General features: G+C 37.5%; 1 protein-coding gene across 3 annotated transcripts in view; it reads left to right on the top strand.

The window, feature by feature from the left end:
* Positions 1-23,482, top strand: part of b3gat1a (beta-1,3-glucuronyltransferase 1 (glucuronosyltransferase P) a) — a 61,193-nt gene that overhangs the window by 27,165 nt on the left and 10,546 nt on the right. For 2 of the 3 annotated variants that reach the window (XR_009649005.1, XM_060877465.1), the window contains exons 4-7: positions 9,475-9,589; positions 9,927-10,052; positions 13,478-13,549; positions 13,642-14,156. Coding sequence is in view for 2 of the 3 variants with exons in the window: in XM_060877465.1 (XP_060733448.1) it covers positions 9,941-10,052; positions 13,478-13,549; positions 13,642-14,156 (699 nt within the window). In the remaining variant the exon portion in view is untranslated. The remainder of the gene's footprint in view (positions 1-9,474; positions 9,590-9,926; positions 10,053-13,477; positions 13,550-13,641; positions 14,157-23,482) is intronic. The other variant, XM_060877466.1, reaches the window with a different exon arrangement.

The raw sequence follows: 23,482 nt of genomic DNA, 5'->3' as shown, positions 1-23,482 counted from the left end.
TATCCGTACTGAGGTGAGGCAGATGTGTTTGACACAGACATGTCCCCTCAACATCAGTCTTAGGGACCTCCTGCTTACTTGCCTATTACTGAGAATGAAAAAAATCATGTGCTTTAACTCAGAGCCTGGAAGATGCTCAGCACAGTAGCCTGATTACATTATCAAACCATATAAGGCAATACTGGCATTCAGTAGTATACAAAATCAGTGTACAATATAAACATGTTTAATCTCTTAATCTACAGCTTCTGTTCACTGCTTAACAATGGATGAATCACCGACGCAGAACATTTATTTAAACTTCACAGCATTGTGCTTGTAAAACTGTTACTATATATTAACAATCTGAAAAAACTCAACTATCTATCTATATACAGCGGATTTAGAAAGAATTCAGATCTCATTTACTTCACTTCACTTCACAAAACAGATTTCTAGAGATTTATTAAAAGCAAAAAAAATATGAAAATTGAAAAAATATCACGTAAATAAGTATTCAGACCCCGAATTTGTTTTTGTTTTTTTTTATTTTATTTGTTGTAAGAAATTTACAGACATATCCAGAATTCTGTTTTCACTTTGTAATTATGGGAAACTAATTGTGGATTAATAAGAAAAAAAATGAATTTGACCGATTGTTGTATCAGGCTGCAATATAACAAAATTTAGAAATTAATATTTTCCGAATACACTATATATTTTGATTTGTTTTGCAAAACGTTCCCTGTGTTATTTATTTATTTATTTATTTATTTATTTATTTTAACAAATTGCATTATATATGCTTGTTTTATAACTTTTATATCAATGAATCAGTACAAAAACTTAAACATTTTATATTTCAAAACACACTTTTACCCATAAATTGAATGTCACGGAACAAACGTTTGAATCTCAGTAAAGAATGCAACATATGATGTAAAAAACCTTTTATCAGACAAAAAAAAAAGAAAGAAAGACATAATGAAGGCTGCTGCATAATAAAAGAAAGTAGTGAAAAAAAAGAAAGTGTGACAGACAGAATAACACGTTCTCTAAACTAATATCTTTCACAAAAACAGTTTGTGTCTGGATTTTCTTTTCTTTTTTCTTTTTAAATCAAATGGCTGACATTGTTTCGTTTATATCGATGTAGTGGTCTTCGTACAGTAGTATTGTTTATGTAGAAATGTTTACTTCATTATTGCTTCCAGCCTTTTTTGACATATAGCTAAGATTATACACATTGAGTTGAACTCATAATAATGATATAATGACATAATAGTGATCATTTTGTTTTAAAAAAGGTATTTCATAATCATTCATACGTTCATTCGTTTTCTACCGCTTATCCGAGCTTCTCGGGTCACGGGGAGCCTGCGCCAATCTCAGGCATCATTGGGCATCAATGCAGGATACACCCTGGATGGAGTGCCAACCCATCGCAGGGCACACACACACACTCTCATTGGTATTTGATAATGATAATAATAATTTAAAAAGCCTGTTTGATGAAATGATTGACATGCACACTCACACACACTTTCAAGCACATCTCCAAAACTCTCGACAGTTCTGCAGCACAGCCGTGTCAAAGCTTGTTGTAAACTTTTATAACAGACACTTAGTAGGGAATTCAATGCAGTGTTTTTGCACTGTTGCTTATTTTGATGTCTAAGCAGTTCGCTGTACTGATATTGTATATGAGGGACGTTATGGGACAATCCACGACAGCTAACAGAATTTCCTTACAATTGTAAGAAATGTAAACAGATCGAATCAAAGACTTACAATAGCTTATTAAGGTAAGCCAATGATTCTTTTTATACAAACTCCATGAACAGAGTAAGTAGCAAAGCAAAGTAACCTCTTGACTGGTCCCACCATCTCTCAGGCTAAGAGGAAGGTATACAGTAACACTCTGTTGTTCTGGCACCGAGGTGGTGGAATGAACTTCCCCTAAATCAGCTGAGTCACTGGCTGTTTTTAAATGATGGATGAAGACCAACCATTTACATTTACAGCATTTAGCAGACACCCTTATCCAGAGCGACTTACATTATCTAATTTTTATACAACTGAGCAATTGAGGCTTAAGGGCCTTGCTCAGGGGCACAACACTGGCAGCCTGTTGGACCTTGGATCTAACTCACAGCCTTCCGATTGGTAGCCCAACACCTTAAACACTAGGCTACCACTTCCTTAAACACTAGCACTCTTTAAAAAAAAAAAAAAACCCTGAACATGAGTGTATATATAAATGCATACTTCTCGATTCAAATGTGCAACTTACAGCATGTGTCAGAGTCTGATGATAATCCCAGCAAGCATCAATATTTTTCCTGTAAATCACATTAGTTACATGAGTTACTTTACAACACACATTAGTTATTTACAGTATTCTTGCATTGCTTTGATTAACCTGATTAACAGCTAGCTAGCAAATAGTAGTACAGTGAGTTCAATTTGTCAGATGCTCTTATCCAGAGCGACCTACATTTTAATCTCATTTATACAACTGAGGGATAGAGGGTTAAGGGCCTTGCTCAGGGGCCCAGCAGTGGAAGTTTGATGGGCCTGGGATTCAAATTTATAGTAAATAGTAGGGATCAGTAGCTCTGTCCAATCAGTAATCAGTTTTGGCCTATGGGGAAAAAGAATAAATGAATATACAGTAGAATATTTTAAATATTTACAATATTTTAGAATTAATATATGATTACATTATGGCTCCTTTCTCGACCTGCACAAACTCAAAGAGGCCGACTTTCAATTTGATGAGAAAAAGGCTTACAAAAAAGGTACCATGCTGCCCACTCATATAACTTTATATATAAAAGACTTTTAAATGTTTTTTTTTTTTTAGGATTTGTTGTATTTATTATTTATTCGTTGCTTTATTACCCAAGTTTTTGGATACTTGTGAATTTCCCATGTGTATGAATAAAATATCTATCTACATTTATGGCATTTGGCAGATGCTCTTGACCAGAGCAACTTGCATTTATAAAATTGAGGGTTAAGGGCCTTGCTCAGGGGCCCAGGAGTGGCAGTTTGGTGGCCCTTCTGATCAGTAGTCCAACACCTTAACTACTGAGCAAACATGTCCCCTTTCTATCTATCTATCTATCTATCTATCTATCTATCTATCTATCTATCTATCTATCTATCTAAACAATCACTGAAGTTAAAAACAAATCAACAATATTAACATCTGGTTAATTAGTCGTTCTTTCTGAGTGAAAATGGGGCTTGTTAAAAGCGTTTTACGTGTAATGTGTCACTGGTGAGATATGCGAAAGCCTGAACAGTTACGATTCACTGGTGAGTTCCGTTCATTCATTTCATCCAATTTGTACTCAATCATTTCTTTAATAACTAGTAATTGAATATTGAGTAAGGAATATTAAATATTTGTTTAGGACCCATGTTCCTTCTCCCTACAAGCTGGCATGTAGGTTAAGTTTAAATCCCCTTACAGACCTTCTGTAGATTCTACATGATTCAGGTGCAAGTCTGAGCTCACGTGGTACAGTACAACGTAAAATGATAAGGATTAATAGTGCTTAATGTTTTATACAGTGTTGGCACTCTGAAGAATCCATTCTGCTTTTGAATCAAATACACAAAAATAAACAAATCAGAACTGTTATTTTTAAAACTTTTTTATTCAGCCTTACAGTCTCATGCTCAAATATCTTGGAATCTTGAGTAGAGTTAAATTTGTTTTGAAATTATTTACGTATTTGCCCATATTCAAGATATTGCAAAGTCCCAGTGCATATCCCAAATTATTTATTTTGTTATGTTACTATTTTAAAAAATGCATAATTACATAATTATGTTTTCCATTTAAACCTTTTAATGAAATGAATTCATTTTACATCCTCTACATTTTTTGTGAAGACCCAAATAATTATTTGCAAAATTGGTAAGCTTTCAGTGGATTTCATTTTTTTTTTCAATGAAATCATTTTACATCCCCTGAACTTTTAAACATGCATGACATTGCTCAATGATAAGCTCTTAATATATAAATAAAATAGATAGATAGGTTACCTGATCAGAAGATTGGGTTTGAAGCCTCCAAACTGCCAAGGTATTAACATTGGGCCCTTGAGCAAGGCCCTGCTCCAGGGGCACCGTGCCATGGCCGACCCTGCACTCTGACCCCAGCTTGATAATAAGCTAGGACCTTCAAAATACTTTATATATATAGATACAGTAGATAGATAGATAGATAGATAGATAGATAGATAGATAGATAGATAGATAGATAGATAGATAGATAGATAGATAGATAGATAGATAGATATTTAAGGGTCAGTGGCGGCCCAAGCGGTTAAGGCTCTGGGTTGTTGAGAGGAGGTTTGGGTTGCTAAAATGCCTCTGCTGGGCCCTTGAACAAGGCCCTTACTCCTCACTACTCTAGGGGTGCTGTATCATGACTGACTCTGCACTCTGGCCCCAAACTCTAAAATCAGGATATGTGGAGAAAGAATATCTCTGTGCTCTAATGTATATGTGACAAAATAAATGCTTCTTCTTGAAAAATACACACAAAAATCCCTCCACATGCTAGAAGATGCTCGGCAGAGTCAAACAGACCTGAACACAAACTCTTATCCAAATTAGATTTTAGTGTTTTTTAGAGAACTCAATCTAAGTACCTGGAAATTACATTTCTGTAATATTCTACAATTAGATAAAAGCTTTAAAATGGGTTATTTTGACGTGAGCGGAACACACAGGTTCTGTAGGCTCGATAATGGTCATCTACCAGAATAAAAAATGAGAATCATGTATTGAGCTGTCAGAAAGCGCTGGAGATTCTAATAAATAAAGTCAGAACAGACTCTGTAGCATGACTTTATTCCCTAATGCGCTTTCCTTTTGTCAGAAAATCGCTCATTGTCACATCACAGTGAAGAGCATCATCCATCCATCTCTCTTTTTTTGTCCATATGCAGTTATTCTCTGATGCCCAAACTGTTTTTTGACTCGTCCTGAATGTAATCATTCTATCAGATGTATCTGTTGGGACGGCGAGTTTTCTGTTGAAACGCAAAACGTCCTTGGAGGATATCGCTTTATTTACTCTGTTTTTTTTCTCCATCTTCTTCATGATTCGTTCTTTGAGCAAGCTGCATTTTGTGCATTCCCTCTGAATCCTCTTGCTAAAAAAAAAAAAAAATAAAATCCTCTGCCTGCTTTGACCTGTTTGCTCTTTTCATTTTTATGTTTGCGGTATAAGAGGTCAGAGTGAATCGTGCTCAAAGCTTTTTGTCTCTAGTCTCCTGTAAATAAAGCTGTGTCTGCGGAGAACGACTGCAGATACACGCATGATCACACAGCAGACTCTAATGATGATGGATTATTAGGCAGTCAGTATTGAAGTAGCTGAGGTCAAAGGACAAATGAACAGAAATCGAGGAGTTTTTCCCAACAAAGTATAGAGTCATATCCACCAATAGCATTAGATTATCGTATGGTGTTAGCAGGTCAAGCGTCTGAATGTTAAAGAAATAAAGTTCAAATCAAAATCAAAATCATAAAACATAAAAAAAATCGAATCCAAAATACAAACAGTAAAATAAAGGAAATCTTTAAAACTAACTACTGTACTAAATCTAACTTTCAGCAATCTCACTCACTCATTTTCTGCCGCTTATCCAAACTTCTCGGGTCACGGGGAGCCTGTGCCTATCTCAGGCGTCATCGGGCATCAAGGCAGGATACACCCTGGACGGAGTGCCAACCCATCGCAGGGCACACACACACTCTCATTCATTCACGCAATCACACACTACGGACAATTTTCCAGAGATGCCAATCAACCTACCATGCATGTCTTTGGACCGGGGGAGGAAACCGGGGTGCCCAGAGGAAACCCTTGAATCACGGGGAGAACATGCAAACTCCACACACACAAGGTGGAGGCGGGAATCGAACCCCCAACCCTGGAGGTGTGAGGCGAACGTGCTAACCACTAAGCCACCGTGTCCTCCTACTTTCAGCAATCTATATAACAAAAATGGAACAAAAATTTCAAATACCCTAAAAACATTCTTCTATTCTAAGCATTCTCAGGATTTAACAAGAGCTGAAAGAAAAAAGAAAAGCCATATGCAGAGGCTTCGTGTTTGATAGCTGTTATGTTACGAACCTGTTATGAGTAATAGAAGAGACCGAAATTTAACATGTTTACAACCTTCTGGAGATACAACATGACTAACCATGACTGAAGCTCGGATTTAAACAGTTCCAAAAATATTCTCACCAAATCAAGAATATAAGCACATATAAATTATTCCATTATTCAACTTGAACAGATATAGTGGTAGAAATATGCAGTAGAGATGAATACTGGGTGCATTATTTTTTTTCCTCTGTTATGAAAGGGAAGTTCTTCGTAGTCAAGCAGCAGGTTCCTACGTTCTTGATGTTATGGTCTGGGTTCAATTCCTGGAGAGGGAACAAACTCGGCCGCTAAGGGGTTAAATTCTTAGTGGCGTTCCCAAGCTGGGATAAAATGTTAGGGTTGCGTCAGGAACGGCATCCGGTGTAAAACCTGTGTCAGAATTAAACATGCAGATTGTATGTGGCGACTTCATACAGGGAGCGGATGAAGGACAAAAACAGGAATGTGAAAACTTTCCAGAAATGTTCATGTCTTTGATACTAGAGGTGTGTGTGTATTTGTGTGTGTGTGTATGTGTGAGTGTGTGTGTATGTGTGTGTTTTTGTGTGTATATGGAATGGAAGCTAAACGAAAGCCTATGCATGTATGTGAGGGGTCTTATTAACTGTGTGGTCAGGGCCATGGTGCTTACATATATTCATATACACATTTTATATGTATATATATATATATATATATATATATATATATATATATATATATATATATATATATATATATATATATATATACATATATATATATATATGTGTATATATACATATATATATATATATATATATATATATATATATATATATATATATATATATAATGAATTATTTAAACAGAAACGCTAAAATCGCTGGAGCACTGATGTCTGAAGGATATGATACTCCTAGCTCTCTCTCTCTCTCTCTCTCTCTATATATATATATATATATATATATATATATATATATATATATATATATATATATATATATATATATATATATATATATAGAGAGAGAGAGAGAGAGAGAGAGAGAGAGAGAGAGAGCTAGGAGTATATATATATATATATATACATATATATATATATATATATATATATATATATATATATATATATATATATATATATATATATATATATATATATATATATATATATATAGAGAGAGAGAGAGAGAGAGAGAGATAGAGAGAGAGCGCTAGGAGTATCATATCCTTCAGACATCAGTGCTCCAGTGATTTTAGCGTTTCTGTTTAAATAATTCATTATTTTAATGGCTGAACCCACTATGTATTTAAATCAAAATATGGAAACATGTACATATATTTAAAGCTCTAAATAGACACGGTTAGTGGAGTTCCTTAACACGTTATTACACGTATACTGTATAAAATGATACCACATAGGTCTGTAGTATTTATTAGCAAATTTTACAGTTAGAAACTTTGCATCCGTGCCATGGAAAATTTAGAATTATTCAGAACAGGTAGAAAACACCAAAATAACTACGGGTTAAATTTCCATCCATTTATCTGAAGATGATGATAGCATCCTCAGCTGACAGGATGATTGCCTCCGGTGTTTAGGTGAGAGGAGGTGTAATCAAGCATGAGAAAAGAAATGGCACTAATTTTTATATTTTTTTGGTCCAGGGAGCGTAGATGGAAAGTGACGCACATTTTTGTACTCCTTTTTGTTAATACAGCTTCAGGCATCTGAAATCAATACATCACTTTTAGATTTCACCTTCGCTGACGTGCAGAGATAAAGTGACAGGCTTGTCAATAACGACCTATTGTGCCTGCTCCCCTCAGGGAAGCTCCAGTCATTACAGAACCGTATTCAAAGCGGAGGCTAGACTTAGGAAATGAGCTGCTAAGTATACATGCGGCTCTTCATTAAGCGCCGTCTTTGTTCAGCGACCCAAACATTAGTGAGCGCGTCCGAATCAGCATGTTGTGTAGACACAGCAGAGATAAGACATTATTATTTGAACAGAGGGGCCTTGCTTGTCTCCGGCGTAATAAAGATTCTGAGTGTCGCCGTGTCATGAACACGGCAGAGTCATCGCTGTTAAATTAGCAGCTTGTGCACTGAACCGCTCCTGTCGTACAACTGTAATCTCTGTGACAACTGGTTAGCCACCAGTTAGCTGATGATTTATTCACGGCTGGTTAGATCTGCCTGACTGTCTGGACCTTAGTGTATCAGACATTGTTTTTGAGGTCTGTAACTCAAGGTCTGTCATGGTTAGCATTCTCAGCCACATGCGTTTGCTGATGATATATGCATTACCCGTTGAGGGAAGGAGGAAATTGACAGATAATTGAACTCCGCCCCCTCCACTCCACAAGCGTCCTGACCTGGAGATGCACATTTATTTCTCTAGCACAGACTTAGGGGATATCTTCAGGCATCAGTATATCGTCTGTACGAAGTCCAGACCTGCCTGAACAAACCTCTATTAGAAAACTCCTGATGCCTTTACATGCTCATCAGACAGTTCTCCATTTTCCACATTCATAATAACAGTTCCGTTCTAGTAACATGTTCTAACAAGTTCTTATTACATGTGTATGTATGTGTAATAAGCCAAATTTCTGTATCCTGAGAGAACTAACACGTCAAACGCTACAGTGTCATAATAAAAGCCACCATTTAACAGAAAGCATTTACTGCATTAATAATGTCCTTTTCTCTACTGTGATAAAAGTGTAAAGTTCAGTAACAAGCTTCCGAAGCTCCAGCTTGTTATGATTTGAAGATGCGTTCATTAATTAATCACTATCAAAATATCTTCTCATTTGTTTTCCTCCAAAGACACAATAGAGTAAAGGCTCCAAAACAGATCGAACACATTTTTCCTTTAATGAACAAATGCATTCATAATGCAGTTGGCAGGCGTCTTGATTGAAAAAAAATCATTTTGAGGCTTTGATAATAACGGCGCTGTTTAACTTTGCTGCATTATTCTTATTTTTATTATCACTATCACACCATGCTATTTATAATTCCATTGATTTAGCTCTTTGCTCTTTGGTGCACTTTGCACAAACAAAATTTCCAAGAGTAATTCGCATTAGCATTTAATCTGATAAACTGGTAGTTGTGAGGCAGTGGGAGGACGGATGAATAGAAATATTCCAATGTTTGAATTTATCGCAATAGAAAGTTGCATTTAAATGAACAAGAGCAGTGTTTGAAAGTTGTAAAAATTGTATGAACACTAACCTTAATCTTTGTGTGTGTGTTTGTGTGTGTGTGTGTGTGTGTGTGTGTGTGTGTGTGTGTGTGTGTGTGTGTGTGTGTATTGTAGGTATTCTCTGCTGTATAAGATGACCTGGGCAATGATGGCCCGGTGCGAGATCTCTAACAAGCGGCTTTTGCAGCTGCACATCCAACACACATTTGTCCATTGCTTATAACCACGGGTAAGAGATGGTATACCCTATAAACACACATATATACACACACACACACACAACACAGTGTACTTGATCATACATTCAGTCAGCAATGTTACAGGTTTTTGCCAAGGTAAAAACTAATGCTTTCATTATAAGGTTATGTCACACCCCTTGTTCATGTTCAGCTATAATAACTTTTACTGTAGAGTTATTATAACTTATTACAACAATGAGCTTGAGTGTATTCTTTGTTCTGATTGGTCAAAAGGCATTTCTATAGTAACGACTAATTTGTAGGGACTTCATATGTAGCTCTCTATGCGATCTAAATGTAATAATACACAAATTTCTGTTAACACAGAAACAACCCTGGAGATGCCGAAGAGAAGAGACATTCTTGCCATCGTGTTAATCGTGTTACCTTGGACTCTGCTCATCACTGTTTGGCACCAGAGCGCCATCGCGCCCCTGCTCGCCATCCGAAAGGGTAATCAGACCTCTTTGTTTTTTTTTTAAATGACCAAAATGACTCATTCACCAAAATATTCAAATATTCAACTGGTTGTTTTCCTTCCTACAGTTTGTACATTAATCACACACTATCAGTAAACTCCTGCTCCATTCGAATGCTCAATAGACGGTCCTCAATTTCCCTCTTGACTTAAGCGCACTGCTAACGTCAGCTTGTTACGATCTCTTTTAGCATAATTTCAATATGTATCAATATAAAATCTGTATTTATTAAAGTAAAGAACTACGTATCTTTGACTGAAAACGTTCCTTCTATTTACAGTATAATGAAACATTAATAATCATTAATAATAGTATATATTCAACGGTCTTTTTAATCTCGTCTATTATTTTTAAAGTATGTCATTTAGACCTGCAGCAAAAATAAATAAATAAATATTTTTATGTCCCAGCAAAATTTTGGAAAGTCTCTGAAGTGAACAGTGCTATTGACGTTTTGAACGAGATCAGTGACACAGATACATTTTCTTTTTTTCTTTTTTTTTTGCAGTTAAGCAATTTCTTTCATTCAGTCTCAGTAAAACTTGCTGATATTTGCTCTACTCTGACAGCAATCTCTCACTCTTTACTCATTTACCTGACTGAAATCTAAACTTGTTCATGGCGAAAGTCATCAGGCTAATCTCTTTAGTACCTTGAACTGTAGTAGCCAAAGAACTCTGAAACATTTTAATCTCTTGTGTTATCAGAGCCGGTTATCAGATTTCTGGTTCAGGTCTCGGGTCAGCTCCGCTGCTGTCCATACTGATTTGTCATTCTGTCCTACGTTTCAAACAGAAGCAGAGCTAACGCTAAGACATGCTGCACCACTATAGTCTCATCTCCTGAATAATTCCAGAATATTCCATGCTTTCAACAAACATCACATCAGGTTACTCATATACACTTAGACACCTTGTGTACTTATGTCATACTGTATAACTCTGATGACAATGCCGGATGATGTCAGTGTTCTAAAACAAAAAAACAACTACTCTTAACGCATTAAGACGGACGATGATAAACACTGATTTTTAAATTTCTGATTAACCTTTTCTTAGTTCTTCTTTATAGGCAGCGAAGTGTGTGAGGAGTAGAATGTATGATAGGTGGAGATTTTCATGCTGAAAACAATACAGTTATCTCTGAAAGTATTGCAACGGCACGTTTGTGCTCTGCACTGGAAATATAATATGGGTTTAAGATCAAATTAGTGGAAAACTACAGCTCAAAGGTTCAGCTTTCATTTCCTGATATGTGTATCACGATGTGTTAAAGAACTTTAGAACAAGCCACAAATGTTTTGTTAAGGAAAAGTGTTAAACTAAAAGGTTTTTAATTAATGGAAGTAATTAACATATAATACTTGGGTGCATATTGCTTGCTTGCAATAAGTGCATCATGCTGGTGGTCCAATGACTTCACAAAAATGTTGTGTTCTTCTTTTGTAGGGCTTTTCTTTTTCAGGCTTTTTTTAGTTTTCCTTTGTTTTGTGAAGGTTCTCCATTCATGCTCCTCTTCAGGAGGTGCAATGCTCGATTGGGTTCAGGTCCAGTGATTGACTTGCCCAGTCTCAAGCCTTCTGCTTTTTTCCCTGATGAAGTCATTTGTTGTGTTACCAATGTGTTTTGGGTCATCGTCTTGCTGCATGATGAAGTTTCTCCCAATTAGATTGGATGCATTTCTCTCAAAATTGGCAGACAAAATGTTTCTGTAGACATCTGAATTGATTCTGATCTGATTAACGAGAATGTTACAGATCATTCATGCAAGCCCAAGCCATGACACTACCACCACCATGTTTCGCAGATGAGCATGTATGTTTTCAATTCTAAGCAAATTCCATAATTTTAGTAGAGGTTCCTCTTGATTTCAGACCTTCTGTGGCTCATCTCTTTAATTCTTTGTAAATTCTTATCTGGTCTTCTTATTCTTACTGCTAATGAGTGGTTTGCATCTTATAGTATTTAGTCTATAGTTCTCTAAGTTCTCTATTGATTCTATTGCTTTCAAAAGATGCACTGTGAAGGGGGCACGGTGGCTTAGTGGTTAGCACATTCGCCTCACACCTCCAGGGTTGGGGGTTCGATTCCCGCCTCCACCTTGTGTGTGTGGAGTTTGCATGTTCTCCCAGTGCCTCGGGGTTTCCTCCGGGTACTCCGGTTTCCTCCCCCGGTCCAAAGACATGCATGGTAGGTTGATCGGCATCTCTGGAAAATTATCCGTAGTGTATGATTGCGTGAGTGAATGAGCGTGTGTGTGCCCTGCGATGGGTTGGCACTCCGTTCAGGGTGTATCCTGCCTTGATGCCCAATGACGCCTGAGATAGGCACAGGCTCCCCGTGACCCGAGGTAGTTCGGATAAGCGGTAGAAGATGAATGAATGAATGAATGAGTGAGAGTGAGATGCACTGTGATACCTTGACCCCTGCCCATTGGTGGTTGGATTTATCTTAACAGTTCTAAAGTTCTAACAATATTCCTGTAATCAGCTGCTGTTGTTTTCCTGTTGTCTGACCTGTTCACTGTCTGGTTTTTAGTACCAAATTGTGATACTGGCTATGCGCAATGCTTGTACAACATGCCTCTGACATGTTTTTCATAAGATTCAAAAAGGCTCACCTTTATCCCCACAGCTCTTTGGTCTTCATGTTGGTTTATCCTTTTTAATAGTAAGTGCAGTCTTTACAGGTGAAACCTACAGTAGGGCTCTATCCAAGAGTAGACATTCTGAGCTATTAATTATTTAATTATTATGAATCTGTCTTGCAGGACACACCTAGGTAACGTGAATTTTAATCTTGTAACGTAATTTTAATCTTAATGAAAATGGCTGGGTTTAAAAATGGTGCCATGTTCTTAACATTTCTCAGTTGTTTAACATATCTAAGTAGAAATATCAAGAAATAAAAGCTGACATTTTGATGTTTCATCCCATATTCATCTATTGAATTGGACTTGCTGTTACTATACTTTTGGATTTCATCTCTACTCACTGACTTGATTATTTTATTAATGTTAATTCTATAAAATTTGATATTGGCAATAGGTTTATTGCATTACATTATGTTAGTTAAACCTGCTCCCTGCTTACTATTGCTAACAAACACCAGAGTGGGTTAGATTTACTACTAATTGCTTATATTTAACCTTTCTGTGTAATTTTTTATTTAATATGTTTAATTAAATTATTAATTAATCACTAAGCAAGACAGATCTTATGTTTCATGATCATTGAGTGTGTAAATGATTATATTTGTTCAAGTCATCCAACTCTACTCCTGAGCTTGGATGCTAACACAGTGCTTTCCAAAATCTTTATTGGTGAAAATGTGACGACTTGCATCAGGTCTGAGATTGAGGGTGTTGCCCTCTTACATTGCCTACTTTCACTCTTTCCAGCTTGTCACCATCTAGTTAAAGAGATCTTTATCATACCCGAGCGGCTAATGGTCCAACGGCATCGCCTGTCAGGTACTCCTCTTGGGATCTTGGCATGTGTCAGAAATAGCGAGAGCAGCTCCGGGGCGTGCTAATGCCTGAATTCTCTTTCTCTGTTCCTGTAGATGATGGAACTGGTGAAGGCAGACGCGATGCAGGAAGCCAAACAAGCGACTCAAAGGAGTTCTGCTCCTCTGATAAGGACATAGTGGAGGTTGTGCGCACCGAGTACGTGTACACACGGCCGCCTCCGTGGTCCGACGCCCTGCCCACCATCCATGTAATCACACCAACTTACAGCCGGCCAGTGCAGAAAGCTGAGCTCACTCGGCTCGCCAACACCTTCCTGCACGTCCCCAACCTGCATTGGATCCTGGTGGAGGATGCACAGAGGAGGACGCCGCTGGTCACACGTCTGCTGAGAGAGACAGGCCTCAACTACACACATCTAAATGTCGAGACTCCTCGGAACTACAAGCTACGAGGGGATGCACGGGATCCCAGAATCCCACGGGGAACCATGCAGAGGAACCTGGCTCTCCGGTGGTTACGGGAGACCTTCAGCCCCAACAGCACTCAAACAGGCATTGTCTACTTCGGTGATGATGATAACACCTACAGCTTGGAGCTCTTTGAAGAGGTAAGTTGAAAAATGCAACCTGTTTTGTCATGTTATATGTGGGTCTTTCGGCTACTCCCTGTTCGGGGTTGCCACAGGGGATCATATGGTCCACATATTTTATTTGGCACAGGTTTTATGTGCAATTCCCATGGCAATGAGAGAACAGGATCTTGAGGCTGGACCACCAAGCAGCCTATTATGTTATTTTATATAAAATATATAAAACCCTTAGTTGGTAAGCTAAAATTAACCATTGAAAGGTAGACAGTCTACACCACAAGAGAAACCAAGACTTATTGGTCTCTGAGGACAACAACCTCCTAATAAATACACAATCTTTGAAGTGCATAAGATTGTAGTAAGAGCATTATTCACAGTAACACACTTATGGTGTTTATAACAGTTTATAATCAAACTATTACCCAAATGAGGATAAGGTTCCCCTTTGAGTCCGGTCCCTCTCAAGGTTTCTTCGTCTTCCATCTAAGGGAGTTTTTCCTTGCCACAGTCACCACAGTCACCTCAGGCTTATTCATTGGGGATAAACACAAACATATTTAAATTAAAGTGCAATATTAATCTTGAATTTTTTATTAAATCTTTGTATAAAGTTAACTGTTTTGTACTTTTTGCTGTAAAGCTGATTTGAGACATTGTCCATGTGCATTGTTAAAAGCACTATACAAAAAAATTTGAATTGAATTAAATGAAACTTAGCAGTGACATCCAAATTCTGTTGACCTGTGAGTCATTTTAACATCAGATGAATAGATATATGACTCAGATTTTAGCTTAAATTGGGTGCATTGGTGGGTTCAGATGTGCATTCCTTACATTTGTTTTCCTGTAATTTCAGATGTCAGAGCCTTTCCAATCGAACTGTATCATATCAGATTAACGATGGTATATTGGTGGTCAAATTTCAAGTCTTTATCTCATTAATCTGAATCTAAGTAGCAAACTACAGTAAATTTGAAGCAGTTGGATTGTTTCATTTCAAAGGAAATGAAATGCAAAGAAATTAGCAGTGAAAACTAACTGGATTCATGTTTCTCATTGTCTCCTCCATTACAATATTAGCATTAGCATGCAATCTCGAGACACAACATATAGGAGAAATAATTTCCATTATTTATTTAACTCCTGCGGTAATTCAGATTGACATGCATGAAATGGAAGCAAGTCCTCAACATCCAGAAGTAAACTAAATCTAAATCTGCATATTGATCAGATTACAGGGAAGCTATGGGTGACATATGTGCTTTCTTTGTATCGATGACACTGTCATTACCTCTTAGGAACACCCATAATGCTAATGGAGATTCAGATATGTGTTCCTTTCAGAGCCTCTTACTAGATAACCTCTTTGAGACTTCTTTTCTTTTTTTTTCTTGGTTCACTTAGCGATCATTACAGGCGTTAAAGTCTATAGCCTGTTTCTTCACCTGACGTTAAATGGCGCTTTCTCATCACATACGCTTGGTAAAAGCCTTTTGCTAATGAGAGACAGAGATGATCCCCACAGTCCTGTGTGCATTTTATATAATATCTCACAGTTTTCACACATATGTGTGCGCAAAAAGAAGCATTGACTTTTTTTGTAGGTTTCCTACTGATCTAGAAATTGTGCTTCAGAACAAATCAAATCCCAATCTCAATTTGTCTACTTATACTCCACACTAAGAATCTGTGTCCCAAATCCCATACTTGTGCACTACACCATTCCAACGAGAAGAAGTACACTGCATAAACCAAGATGATGCGGAAGAGAGGCGGGTCTAGCAGGCACTGATGCTAAATTAGAATAAATTTTCAAGATGGCTGACGGCTCTCCGATGGAGGAGGCATCTTACAAATGTCTCTTAAAATAGCCTGTGCTGTGTGATTTATTTATTTATTTTTATTCCAAAAAATCGCCATATTCTCCTAAAGCTAGTGGCATTGCATTACGTGTGTTTAACATCGTTTGCCATTAACTGGAATACAGCTTCTACTTCCTGTTACTAAAAAAAACCTTAGTGTTCCATTTGAGATGATTGTACCCTTCAAAAATGTAAACACTATAGAGTAAATAGTGCATAGTTTAAGTGCATAGCATGTAGTATGTCATTTGGGACACAGCCATACTGACACGTCATATAACAGAAGAGAATGTAGTTGCCATAGTTACACATGTAGTTGCCACTGTCACTTTAAACAAACTCTTCGTTGCATTTCAGCTTTTCTACATTCCTTATTCTTTATAGAATTTATAATATGTTGCATAATTTACCGTTCTCTTGATTTCTTTTTCTACATTTCCACCATGTTTGCAAGTTGAATTCATCAAAGCAAATAGTCACAAAATTCCTTCTTTATCACGTAAGGAGTTATGCACAATATTAGCTTCAAATGTGTCCACAGATCCGCACTATGAAAATCTACCAATATTTGGTAGATATTCAATGTTTTTTTCACAGATGTTCCCCAACCCTGAATGCATTTATAAATGGAAAAGAGTTATGGTGATAGATGTGATTATAGAGACTGATGAAATTATTCCTTATCTTGCAAACATGTTTGTTTGAAATCTGGCCTCATTAACTGGTTGGAATAATTTGGTATTCTAATTAGCATTCTGTTCTTTAATGCCATTTTAGCATAGTATTCTAGTTGGTGCATTATTTGGGTTCGTAAGTCAGATTAGTTAAAAACTCCACAGTTTATACAGCTGTGGTGGTGTCAGAGGTGGCTCTGGGTTGTTGATCAGAATTCTGGGCCCCTGAGTAAGGCCCTTAACCCTCTCTGCTCCAGGGCTGCTGTATCATGTTTGACCCTGTGCTCTGACGACAACATTGTATGTCTTTTCTTACAAAGTTGAACAAGTTTGTCAGCGAGAACTGTGCATTTTCACTGGAACAAAAACTAGTAGATTTGCATGAGAAGTCATTGAAGGGAGTCATGGGGAAGTCGTAGCTCAGTGGTTAAGTGACGAAAGTGACGAAAGTGACGTGACATACGGCTAAGTATGGTGACCCATACTCAGAATTTGTTCTCTGCATACAGTATAACCCATACAAAGTGCACACACACAGCAGTGAACACACACATCGTGAACACACACCCAGAGCAGTGAGCAGCCATTTATGCTGCGGCACCCGGGGAGCAGTTGGGGGGCTTCAGTGCCTTGCTCAAGGGCACCTCAGTCGTGGCCGGCCCGAGACTCGAACCCCCAACCTTAGGGTTAGGAGTCAGACTCTCTCACCATTAGGCCACGACCTCCTCTAAGGTGTTAGACTCCAGAGCAAGTTCAAATTCCAGTACCACAGGACCACCAAGCTGCCACTGCTGGGCCCTTGAGCAAGGCCCTTAACCCTCAGTTGTACAAATGAAATGTAAGTTGCTCTGGATAACCGTGTCAACCATCATACAGTACATTTGTTACTCAGTGTGTTACTCAACTCAAAAAATATGAAGTAATTCCAGTAGATATTTCAGTGTCCATTCCAAGCATGTAGAAAAGTCTATGTAGAACAATTATCTGTTAAAATATGTATTCATATTAAAAGATTTGTATTATATAACAATTATTAATCGACTGATTAAAGGATAGATTAATGCATATTTCATTCTTTCCATTTCAGCTTTGTTCGTATCATAATATCTGTTTGATTATAATTACACTCATGATTTCTCACCATGAAAGCTGACTGACACAAGTGAACATGAAATCAAGGGTTTTTTTTGATGATGATGATGATGATGATGATGATGATTTGCTTGTTACTGAGCTAGCATGAAATACGTTTTTCACAAACATCTCACTATCTCAAGAAAGTTAGAGTTGTAGTGACATCACATGTCAATCTTAAAATCTCATGAATTAGCAAACAACCCTTGTTGAACAACTCTCTCTCTCTCTCTCTCTCTCTCTCTCTCTCTCTCTCTCTCTCTCTGTCTCTCTCTTGCTCTCTTTGTCCCCCTTCATGAATTATGAATTTTCCTCTGCTAGAACACAACACCAAGATTCGGGTGTATTAATTACAGCGCTTTTATTAAATCTGCTTATGTAGGCGATCTATATACAGAGATATATTTACAGATCGCCTCTATTTTTAACCTCTCATCCTTTCTTCCTCCTACAACTCTGGGTAATCTGAAACATACTTAGCTCATAAGGCTTGTCAGGCTTCTATAAACAAAACTAAACTGCTGCTGAAGAAGAAGAAGAAGAAGAAGAAGAAGAAGAAGAAGAAGAAGGAGTTTTTTATCTATATTTCTCTGTGTTTTCTTCCGTTTCTTTCAATCATGATAAAGATTTAAAAAAGAAGTTTTTGTAATTATACAGAGTACCATATCTTTTTGTTTGATACAAGGCGTTAGATTGGATACATCTACATATCAAACAATACATTCAGCAGACTGCATAATACAGCTGGCTTTTCATTATAAAATGCAGACAAACCAGCTTTCTCTTTGTCTCAGTTCAAAGAGGATATGGGGATTGATGTTGAGACATGGCAACCGTGAACATCAGTGAAAAGCTTGGATAAACAGCTAATGTTTCGTTATTTGGTTAAAATATTTATTTTGTGTTATATGTTACTTAGAGGCTGAATAGACGGTCTAAACACTGTGCCCTTGAGATTTAGGTATTACACTTAATCCAACTAATTCTGCATGTTTTAAAATTAATTAAAAATTAAACTCAATGGACATATTCAAATCCTAAATGTATCATATCAAAACATCATGGTATCATTGAATTGAATGCCTTTATTGTCATCGTATTATGCATACAACGAATTTAGGAGCGCTACTCCTGATTGGTGTAAGAAAAACATAACCCCAGACAATAACAATACACCTATCATATCATACTGTAACAAATTCGATTTTTCAGTATCACAAAGAAACTTTTAACGTCACCCGAATCATTTTTTTTTTTTTTTTTTACTATAGTGGATGATAAATGTATTGATTCGGCAGTTTTGTGAAAAATGTCATTAAATGTCAACTGAAAAAGGCACAGAAACCTGACTACACCTGTCAATCAAGATGCTATTGACATGCAGGTGGTTTGTGCTGTCTGTACCTCTGCTTAATAATGCACATTTTGTGGACGGAAGACACTTGTGTTTAAGATCAAAAGATGAATTCAAGAAGAAAGTTTTGAATTTCAGCTTTTATTTCCTGGTATTTCTATACAGATATAATCAACAACATAGAACATGGCACATTTTGCATCAAATCATCTAGTTTTTATAAAATAAATCAGGACAGATGATTGACAGGAGTTTTTGCTGTGATCAAGGTGCGTCTTGTTAGTTTGATGGTTTCAACAATAAACAGCTCCGAACATCTACTCATCTACTCTTTTAGCCTTTAGTTACACCCGGGAAGCAATAGTGAAGATCAAAGAGCTGTCTATGGGAGAAAAAACCCAACAACCACCACAGAGCGGGAGTGAAGGGATCACAGCCAACCTATTCTTTACTTTTTTTTGTGAAGGTATCACAAACCAGATTCCAGATCATCTACCAAAGTGATGAAAAGATCACAATCTAAGCTCATGATCCAAAACTTCTCATGTAGCCTTTAAACCTACTATATTTAACAGGACCTGGTTTCTTCTGATTGAACTAGATTATGAAATACTTTGGAATGTAAGGTCAGAGATTTTGATTTGAGGCATTCATGACAGCTCATGACGACAATCGTGACGGTGGATTGTTTGAAAGGAAAACTCGATGGTGTGGAGAAAGTTGAAGAAAAACAAAACCGTTTCATTAACTTTCAATAACTTTCATTATGGAGTTATTTGACCAAAATGACTGGCAACCCCTGAATTAGAACACAATATATAAAGATAAACGGAAAACATATTTTTAATCACACTCCCTGCTCGAGGAAGCTTCAATGGGCTTCTGTCTCTGTGTTCTGTCTGCCACTCAACTCCACTTCTCCTCTTTTATATCTCGCCTGTATCCGTTGTCATCCCCAGTCATGTTTCTGTTGTTGTTCTGTTGTTGTTTACTCTTCTCTCACTTTTTGCTAATTCACTACATTCTCATCCTGGCAAAACAACAACAGTAAGCAACAAGAACAACTATTAGATCAATTTAAAAACAAAAACACACAAATCAATGCCCTCGAGCCACTTTTTTTTCCTCTAATAACTGTACAATATTTGTGTGTGTGTATATATATATATATATATATATATATATATATATATATATATATATATATATATATACTGTAAGTGATGCTTAAAGCACTATTGGGACAGGAGTTGAAGCATCCATGGGTGATGTGTAAGCGTAAATGGAAAGGCAAGTTTAGGGCTGAAGTGTTGAATTTTCCTAAAATAGAGCAAGGCTGGTGGTGTCTCTGCAAATAAATGGCCACAACCGTGAAGAACAATCGTTGTTTCCGGCTCGTTCTGACACTAGTAGACAGTGATGCACAACAGGGATGTGTTTCTGTACAGAGTTTTTATTTTTAACTGGAACACATTGGATGTGAAGTTAAAGTGTGTGGTTTTGAATATGTTCTCCAGGTCCAAATAACCAGCTCAAAGCTGCTGTATCGGGTGGGCTTTCTAAAATACGTAAAAATGTACCATTGCTTAAGATATATGTAAACATTAACCAAGCAAAACCTTTTTTTTTATTTTTTGCGTTTGTAAAAAAAAAGGTTTGTTTATAGGTTGCTGTTTTAACACATTTAACCAATAAAGCTATTTTTATTATTATAGTAATTATTATATAAGTAAATAATAAGGAAACTTCTCATATGAATCTCATATGATCCTCTACTCACCAATGGGACATAAACTGCAAATCTTTTGGATATCCACGTGGAATCATTCACAGTGATGGAATTGACTCACAAGAGCAGAAGCTGCTTTTCAGCTGATTGTCCATCATGCATGTAGAAGAGGACGAAACACTCAACAATCTGCCTGACTGGTAGATTTACACCCAGTCAGATTACTCTGTAACTGCAACAAAAAAAAAGGTTTATGAATTCCTAACCTTTATAGGAATCCAGTCAGTAGTTCTCTCATCATTCTATCATTCCCAGAGGACATGTACTCTTGATGTCCTACTCAATCTATGTGAAAATCAAAGTAGAGCATCTCTGTGTTGCAGCGGCAGCGGCGTTATTCAGCCACATAATTCCGTCAATCCCTCATCAATTTGTAGTCAGAATAAAAACAGCTACGCTATCAGGCTCAAACCGGGAGTCGGAGTCGAAAGCTGAAAACTCATCAATCCCCTTGAGTGCTAGTCTGTTTCTGATGACTGTCTTCAGAGTTCACTACCTCGCTACCTCTCTGACATGAGCACGATCCCCAACTCACTCAGTCTGTCAGATTCAAGTATAACCCAACCCAAATCTCCCTTTAGACTGTCCTGACTTCAGATGTGCAATTCTGCCTCATCAGATCATCTCTCATCTCATCTCTTCAAAACAGCAGAAAGCAAACACAGCTTAAAGAAAGACCAAAACAGAAAAACTGCTGTACAGTAAACTAGGCCAGCTTGCGGCTGCCAGCCTTCCCCTGGGACTGGCCTGGATGTAGCTGTACTCTATATTCCAGTAAATATTTTATTATATAAAATATATAAGGGGAATTTTATTTTCTCGAAATGACACCAAGTGCCAAGTGCAGTGTGATTTTTTTTTTGCAAAAATGAATTGCTAAATGATCCTCGCACAGTTAAGTTAATGGAGAATAGATTATAGAATTACAGATAAATAGTTGTGGGATGCGAGCCAGACGTCCCATTTATATGAGTGATACAGTACAAGCACCAGCTTTCTGTTGAATATGGTTGGGGGAAAAAAATAAAAAAAAAAGAGTTTCTCACTCCTTTTAGAAAAGCTTTCAGGTACTTCTGGCTGGTGGAGTAGATGCAAGCACAGAGCAACTACAGTGCTCCGAGCTCCACTTTTACCATTCATTAGCCTGATTCCTTTCATGATGTGACCCACTCGTGTTGTGTAGCACACAGTGGATAGAAGTGAGTGAGGAGCAAGGAGGATGCAGTAAAGATTAAAGCCTCTTTTTCTTTCTCGGTCTGATACCCGCTTACGTCCAGTCGTGCCACTTTATCTGTCTGTGAGGTCTGTCTGTCTCACCAGTCCTCAGAGATCAGGGCATACAGACTGTCTGGATGTCTCTAATAGGCTCTGTGCACAGGCTGTCCACTCCAGCCATTAGGGAGAAAATGTTTTAGAGCAGGAGACCTCAGAAGCACATAGAGAAAGGGGGAATTTCTTTTTTGACTGGAAAATAAAACCCATTCACCCCCTATCAGGAACACCTTTGTACCTGCACATTCATGCAATTATTCAATCAGCCAGTCATGTCTCAGCAGTATGATGCAGAAAATCATGTATAGCTTCGGTTAATATTCAAATGAAACATCAAAATAGGGAAAATGTGATGTGAGGGGCTAGTTGGAGTGTTTCAGAAACTGATGATCTCCTGGGATTTTAACAACAGTTATTAGAGTAGAAATTGACACCAACGATGTAGACGAGATTGCCCTTACCACCAAGTCTAGTCACATTTTTAGTCATTTATATGTCTCAAATACCCTTAAATATACTTATAACACAGAGAAGCTCTGAAAGAAAACCTATTTCTGACATATGACCTTGATGTAAGCATGACCTAATTTGGGTCAAATGCAGAACTTGATTAGTTCATCTGATGATAATTTAAAAAAAAAAAAAAAAAAAAAAAAAATTAAGTTTAACCAATTGTACTAAACATATCTATGATATCAATTGTACCCCGGACATCTCAGACAGTTAGTGGCAGCAAAAATCCCTTGTTGATGAGAAAGGTCAAAGGATAATGGCCAGACAGGTTGAGCTGACAGGAAGTATACAAGTAGCTTAAATAACAACCCATTAAAACCATGATAGCGGGGCACGGTGGCTTAGTGGTTAGCACGTTTGCCTCACACCTCCAGGGTCGGGGTTCGATTCCCGCCTCCACCTTGTGTGTGTGGAGTTTGCATGTTCTCCCCATGCCTCGGGAGTTTCCTCCGGGTACTCCGGTTTCCTCCCCCGGTCCAAAGACATGCATGGTAGGTTGATTGGCATCTCTGGAAAAATTGTCCCTAGTGTGTGATTGCGTGAGTGAATGAGTGTGTGTGTGTGTGTGTGTGTGTGCCCTGCGATGGGTTGGCACTCCGTCCAGGGTGTATCCTGCCTTGATACACTGAGATAGGCACAGGCTCCCCGTGACCTGAGGTAGTTCGGATAAGCGGTAGAAGATGAATGAATGAATGAATGAATGAATAAAACCATGATGACAGAAAAGCATCTCTGTATACACACTA

The sequence above is a fragment of the Tachysurus vachellii genome, chromosome 9, assembly GCF_030014155.1.
Source record: "Tachysurus vachellii isolate PV-2020 chromosome 9, HZAU_Pvac_v1, whole genome shotgun sequence".
NCBI classification, from domain to species: domain Eukaryota; kingdom Metazoa; phylum Chordata; class Actinopteri; order Siluriformes; family Bagridae; genus Tachysurus; species Tachysurus vachellii.
The sequence above is the reverse complement of the archived record's forward strand: the minus strand, read 5'-3'. Positions and strand labels throughout refer to the sequence as shown.